The sequence below is a fragment of the Dioscorea cayenensis genome, chromosome 13 (genome assembly GCF_009730915.1).
Source record: "Dioscorea cayenensis subsp. rotundata cultivar TDr96_F1 chromosome 13, TDr96_F1_v2_PseudoChromosome.rev07_lg8_w22 25.fasta, whole genome shotgun sequence".
NCBI classification, from domain to species: Eukaryota; Viridiplantae; Streptophyta; class Magnoliopsida; order Dioscoreales; family Dioscoreaceae; genus Dioscorea; species Dioscorea cayenensis.
In genome coordinates this window covers 716926-724322 of record NC_052483.1, presented here as the reverse complement: position 1 = coordinate 724322, position 7397 = coordinate 716926, and the positions used below count along the sequence as shown (strand labels likewise).

General features: G+C 36.8%; 1 protein-coding gene across 3 annotated transcripts; it reads left to right on the top strand.

Annotated features, from left to right (window-relative positions):
* Positions 1-2859: 2859 nt before the first annotated feature.
* On the top strand, positions 2860-7397 carry LOC120274723. 3 transcript variants are annotated; one of them, XM_039281259.1, is made up of 12 exons: positions 2860-2883; positions 2976-3126; positions 3377-3446; positions 3759-3836; positions 4198-4314; positions 4798-5241; positions 5349-5755; positions 5933-6032; positions 6133-6192; positions 6290-6376; positions 6537-6665; positions 6902-7397. In XM_039281259.1, exons 2-12 carry the CDS (start codon positions 3038-3040, stop codon positions 7214-7216), a joined length of 1896 nt encoding a protein of 631 aa, XP_039137193.1. In that variant the 5' UTR covers positions 2860-2883; positions 2976-3037; the 3' UTR covers positions 7217-7397. The 3 variants fall into 3 exon arrangements, with proteins under 3 accessions (XP_039137193.1, XP_039137194.1, XP_039137192.1); XM_039281260.1 differs by having other exon boundaries at positions 2865-2883; positions 3044-3126; XM_039281258.1 differs by having other exon boundaries at positions 2866-2883; positions 3029-3126.

The window sequence follows — 7397 nt, the reverse complement described above, 5'->3', positions numbered from 1 at the left end:
TTATCATTGTTAGGAAAACTCATTCATGTTTAATTAAAATCTTAAGGGTGATTCTATCTAAATAGGAGAGATTCTTGTTAAAAGCTCAAACCAGGCTGTCTGCTTCTCTGTGCTGCCGGAAGATGAGGGCTCTCAGACATGGAACTGATAAGAAAAATTTAACTACAGCTAGAATCCTGCTGCCTTTGACCTTTCTAATAAACAAACTTAGAGCGAAGGCGGAAGTGCACCTAAGATGACATACCGTTTTCTTATTTCCACGGTGTGGAGGGACCTTAACCTCAGAAATTGAGCTGGAAAACTAGTTTGCACAACAATCTAGTCAACTGTAGCCGCGATCTCAATGATCACATGGAACCACGAGCATCTTTGTTATCTTCTTACATTTCTAAGACATTTTTCTTGTTATCATTGGGCTCTGAGATCATTTTAAAAATGTAGTGTCTGTCTACACACACACATATATATTTCTTTGGCAGCACAGTTTACTAATAAGGTGGCCATCCTGTGAACCAGATTCAGAACACATAAACAAAATCCACATGCTAATGTTAATCAATACCAAAATCAAGTTTAGATACCTTTTATTTTGCTAGGTGAGACACCTTTAGACATGTCTTAATTTAAGTTGTTTAAGTACTATGCCTGGTTATCTTAGAAGGGTGAATGCTTCCCTCAAGAAACTTGACGTACATGCCTTAATTTAAGTTGTTTAAGCACTATGCCTGGTTATCTTAGAAGGTCAGAACGTTTCAAGAAACTTGGCTATAAGCGGTCTCTGCTTGTTGGCAGTGATTTGCAAAATATTTCACGTAAAATCCCTGATTTTAAACTCTGTCGTTCTAAAAGCGATTTCAGAAAACCAGGCCTTTATCCCAACGATTTTAATTGCCAAATTACTAATTCCAAAAAACTAGCCAACTACCATCTCCACTATAAATGCAGTTAAAAATAACTAACCCACTATCTCCAACATTAACTTTATCACAATTAAATATTTTCTTTAACTTTATCATAATTGATATATTTAATTAATTAAAATTTAAAATAAATAACTATAATTATTTAAAAAATTTAAAACACATTTGAAAATTTTATATAGTGAGATTTTATCTTTAAAATTTTTTAACAGCCTTACCTATTAATATAATATATAATTGATATAATTATTATATCCATCATTTTGGCCAAATAATTATATTATATTTTATTAGAATAAATTATATATATTAATTATATTAATTATAATATATTAATTATTGATATAATATATATTAATTATTTATATTACACTATTATATATTAGCAATATTATTACATCCAAATTTACAAATCTCTACCAAACACAAAATTCATGATCCAAAGATACAAATACATCTTAACCAAACACTAGATTCGACTTCTTCCTGAATTTATAACCATGATTTCAAACACAAATCCACCCAGATTTTCAACTACATCTAACCAAACGTTTCCCTAAGTACGCCGCAGGGAAATAACTTCAGCAATGTTTTTTGTACTGGGAGCAGTGTCGAATCTCTTTTGGTAGAGGAAAATGAATAAACAAACACGTATATGCATGGGAGATGTAGCTGCTCTTATCCGAGATCCTTTTATATGTAATTGCACATATTAAGCTCAGGTTTTCTCCTACTCGTTCAAATATGCAAGGAATTTGAAGGGAAAGCTTTCCAAAGTAGTCCTTTTCAGCCAGTCGCATTAGGATGCAGCCCATCATGATCAACTTTGAGCTATTGGCGCTATTCAATAGTGACTGGGCCCAGTCCAAATAGTTTAATCCATGGATTCTATGACAACCATTAGCTACCTCGTCAAATAGAGGCCAATGCTGGGGGTATCTGTAGATAAGTGCTCAGAGAGCCAAAACAGTAGGAAAATCCCACCAGAACTAGTCCCATTCGGGAATCAAGCCTTCCTTTAATCCCTCACTTTCGTCCCTTTTGAGGCTCGTTTTATCTTTGTTTTTAACTTTCATAGCTTGGTAACATTCTCTTGACAGAACCTCTTTGTCTTTTTTTACATGCCTTGCTTGCTTTTCTGTCCTGGTATCTCCTACATATTTCATGGTTTCGTAGCCATCCACAAATTAAACGTGGAAACGATGATCTGATGATGATCAACATTTAGCCAAAATTGAGCTTCTAGTTAAAATTTGGACATGATTGATTTGTTCACATGACCTCTGTTGTGTTCAGCAGCATCAGTAACGAGGACCAGCTATCATGTTTCATCTGACTCCAGCAAAAGACAAACCAAATAAGTGACGAAATGTCACTCGGCCTTGGCTGCATGCGTCAGTGCAGTCATCTGTTATTTTAACCCCAAACAACTTACCGATGAAAAACCAGATGTGCAAACCTAGTTTATTTGTTATTTATTTTATATTGTAGTGCCATTATAATATTGAAGTTTTATTTGTCCCGTGTTGTATGCTACTATGCTTGCTTTTATTCACATTTCACAGTACAGCCAGACTGCTAGAAATCGAAGGTTTATCTCTGACTTTACATTGCTGCTTGCTTCTATTATTAATAAATAAATAAATAAATAAAAATATAGTTGCATTAATCTTTTTGCAATCTTTTAAGTTGATCGTATTATATAGTTAGGCTTAGAAGTTAAAATAACCTATGAGTCTATAACCCAAAGAGGTGGTGGAGCTATAGCAGCAGATTTCATAGTCAACGGGTTTCTTGGGCAGTCGTGCCGTGTGCGCCTTGCCTCTCTACATGCATGCTGGTTTTTATCCCTGTAGGAGTTTTTTAACTTCGAAGTCTTGTGGCTCAGAAGTCTGCCGTCTGCACACAAGAAATTTTGTAGGATTTTTAATGGGAACTACAGATATCTGAAGTCGAAATGACGGTATGTTTTCATGACTAGCCTTCCTTGTGCTTCATGTCTCTTTACTCTCAGTTTTTGGCATCTGATTAGACTATACTCCCATTGTTGGCCAGTTAAGTCCTGGCTTTCAGCTTCTTCGCAAAACTTAACATTTGAAGTTAATCAGAATACCAGAATGCAGGAGTTGGCGTGCCATTCAACTGTGGGATTAGAAGCTGTAATTTCCCGGAATGTGATTGCCGCAAGGCATAAACGCTCAAAGAGGTGCCTCTGCTCTCTGGTTCCAATGGAGCCCTGTTAGTTTTGTTTCGGGTCTTCCATTGAACCGACTCAGATGTTTTCTTTTCTTCTTGTTTTTTGTTTTTCAACCGCTGGAGTTAGAAAATGTAACTCTTCATACAACATGTAATTTCAAACTCAGAAAAAGTAATAATTCTAATTTAAAAAAGAATCAAATTGATTGTTACTGTCATGCTGAGAACTCCTTGCTGATGATGTTAAGTAACAATGGCAGTGATTCCGAAAAGGGTGCAAAGAGAGACAAGCTGGAGTGGTCACCAAAGTCTTTTCATCATGTTAAGTTGGTAATGCCCCTGTTCTTTTTATCCTCTATTTATTTGTTTATTATTACCGTGATAAAGAAGTTGTAGCTTTGCCCTTTTTCAGTGTAGAGAAGATCATTGCGTTGTTTGCTTTCTGCAGAATACTTTGCAAGCTTAGATTTCTAGCCTTCCCGAACAAGCTCATTTGCCGCTATCCCTAACTCGTTCTAGATCTAACATCAGCTATTGTTTTTAATTATTTTTACTTTATTATACACTAGAACTATAATAATGGTCTGCTTACACTATCTGAAAACTTATGATTAATTAATTGCTAATTTTTATGGTCTCAAGGACGTGGCAATAGCTGAAGGTAAAAGTGAGGAGACTCAGATGCCCAGGTCTAAGGTCCAAAGCTCTTTGAAGCAAGAGGTATGGAAGATGATGCTTAAGTCATTGTTTTAGGAAGAGTGGATAAACTGTTAAATTAGTTCCTGTATCCGAGTGAATGCACGAATTGCTCTCACCTACACATAACTGTAATTATTTGACATGTAGACTGGCAAAAAATTCCATAGCTGGTACAAAGGAAACTATGACAGTTGACTACTTCAATATGAAATATAAACAGAATTCTGGTTTTCTTAATAATAAATATTGTTAGTGTAGTGAACCAATCAATAGTAGCCAGTAGGTCTTGAATATTCACATTATGGTTTAGTCACATTAGATCATCAGATGTTATGCTGAAGATTTTATTTTATATGGGACCATTTATTATCACCCAATGCAGATTCAACAACTTGAGAAACATCTAAAAGATCAGTTCATGGTGCGACGAGCCTTGGAGAAAGCACTAGGTTACAGGTCCTCAGCCATTGATTCTTCAAATGATAGTTCAATGCCCAAGGTAATTTCTCTGTCTTTTTTATACCATTTCCACATCCTAAACGTTTTTGCTTTAAAGCAATTGGTAAGGACGACCGCATATCCTTTATTTGGTCCTGTATTTTGCTGACTGGGACTGAGCTAAGGACCAATTAAAACAAGCAATTGCTTTATCATTTAGTAGCTTTGTGGTAAGAAACAACCCTGCCGCTTTAGTTACCCTGGGAAATTGCCTAAAACCCAGGTCCAGCAATCAAAGGAAACCAAGCAAACACGCAAGCAATTTCTGCTAGCCTTTGATTTATTTCTTTCTTGTTAAGTCAAGTTGATGGTCTAACTCTAGGTGTTTGTGTCTGGCTAGATTAGTTTCTGTCATTTGAAATAGTATGGCACTGGATGTATACCATTGCAGCTTTATTTATTTCTTGTAAATATATAAATAATGATTCTTATTTGTCATTCAAAAAGTAAAAATTATAGTTATACTATTTTTGTATGTTGTCAGCTAACCAAGGAACTGATAAGGGAGATTGCTGTTCTCGAGTTTGAAGTCATGTATTTAGAGCAGTATCTGCTCTCGCTCTACCGGAGAGCTTTTGACCAGCAAATTTGCACATTATCTCCCTCTACAATGGATGAAAGATCAAAACAATTATTATGTTCCCTGTCTGGACACCCTCACGAAGTTGCAAAACCTGACATCTCATCTATGAGAGGTGATTCAGCAGCTCAACATAGTCAGATGGTGTTGCCAAGAAAGTCATTTACCAATTCATCATATGGAACATGTTTTGCTGGGTACCAGCATAAACTAAATGGGCATGGTGTTGATCGCAGCCATTCTTCGATCTTGCATCATTCTTGTTTTTCAGCTAGAATGTCCCCAGCTGCAGAAAATCTATGTGGATGTCCTCGAGAATGCCACTCAGAGCCTTTGTCCCCGCTTGATGTACGTAATTCTCTCATGCCCTTGATTTTATCTTCTAGCAGCAAGCTTAAGTTTAATCCTGAGGATTCATTTTAATAATAGTTTTTGTTATGGTGGTTCATGCACAGCATGGACAAAATCCAGCTTCAGGTGTCATAAGCCTCGCTGAATATCTCGGCACCAACATTGCTGATCACATACCTGAAACACCTGGTAAACTCTCTGAAGGCATGGTTAGATGCATGGGTTCCATCTATTGTAAGATAGCAGATCCTCCTCTGGTGTCTCAGGGTCGTTCATCTTCTCCTACATCATCTTTCTCGTCGATGAGTGCATTTTCCCCCCAATACGTAGGAGATATGTGGAGTCCTGGTTGTAAAAGAGGATCAACTCTTGATTCACGTTTAGAAAATCCATTCCGAGTTGAGGGACTGAAAGAGTTTAGTGGCCCATACAATGCAATGGTGGAAGTACCATCCATATGCAGAGAAAATCTGCAACTTCCTGATGTTGAAGAGACACTTCTAAAGTACAAGTAATCCCCTTGCTTTTGAAATTTTACTCAGTATCAGATATTGCCTCTTCTTCTCAGAAACTTGTTTTGCAAAGCATTTTGTTATTCATTTGAATATCCCATGCTCTTCCTCTTTTTTCTTTTTTTTTTTTAATTAAAAATGTGTATAATAATTTGACCATGAATTGCATGTTTTAGATCACTTGTTCGTCAATTGGAAACTGTTGATCCAAGAAAGATGAATGCTGATGAAAAACTTGCCTTCTGGATTAATATACACAATGCATTGATGATGCATGTGAGTGCTTTAATTCATACATCAGAAATTCATTCATATTGGTCCTTATGACCTGTGAATTACAATGGCAGCTGTGTCTAAGCGTGAGTTGCTTCTGCAGGCATATCTGGACTATGGGATTCCCCAAAACATCGTGAAGAGGGCATCCTTGTTTACCAAGGTAATAACATTGGCAATGAAATTGTTGAATAAGGTTTCTTTGATACAGCGTCTGGCAATAGCGTTTATCTGACAACGACCTCGTTACCCACTACTAGGCTGCATACAGCATAGGAGGTCACTCTATCAACCTCGACACAATTCAGGGTCTGATTCTAAGATGCCGGACACATCGACCCGGCCAGGTCTGCTGTCATGTTTCAACCATATTAGGATTTTGTGCGTCTGTATTCATTAAATTGACCTCTTCTTTTTAACTCTTCTTTGAGCTTCATAAGAGTGTATTTTTATTTTAATTTATTTTTTATTAAAGAGGAGCTCAAGAAGTTATTTATAAATGTGCAGTGGCTTCGAGCATTACTTTCCACGAGGACAAAGTTGAAAGCTGGAGATGATTGGCTGGCCTATGCTATTGAGCAACCGGAGCCACTTATACATTTTGCTCTCTGCTTGGGAAACTATTCTGACCCTGCGGTAAATATCTAGGCAATATGCATTTTAGTATTGCCCTTCGGGTGATTTCTTTCTTCCTGTTTTAATCTAAGTGGTTTATCACTTTAAAAGAAAAAATAAACTTGTACAATATCTTGGTTGTGTAGTTGTTATGCTACAGTATCACAAGGGTATAGAGCTCTGCGTTAAGTATGAGAAGGAAATATCCATACCTTTAACTTATATTAACGAGCAATGTACGTATTCCTTCATTTCAGGTTAGGATATATTCCTCAAGGAGATTGTACCAACAACTTGAAACGGCAAAAGTGGAGTATATTCGTGCAACTGTTGGCATTCGGAAGGAGCAGAAGATCCTACTGCCAAAGATTATAGACTCTTTTGCTAAAGATAAAGGATTGTGTTTGCCAAGCTTGCTAGATATGATCCAATTGTATCTTCCAGAGACTCTGCGAATGGTGATGCAAAGATGCCAACAAAGGAAATCTCAGAAGATCATTGAATGGGTTCCTCATAACCCCAGCTTCAGATATTTACTGTCAAGGGAATCGGCGCTTCCTCAGGTGCATTGAAAGTTGATACTGGGGCGCCTTGGATTGTTCTACCCCAAAAAAAAAATATAAAGTATACACGTTGCTGACTGATGCTAAGATATGACAAGATATGGTACTGTGGTGACCATATCTGGACATATCTTGACTAGTTGTATGTAATGTAGTTGTACTGGAGCTTAGTTTGCAGTACTAATGAAAA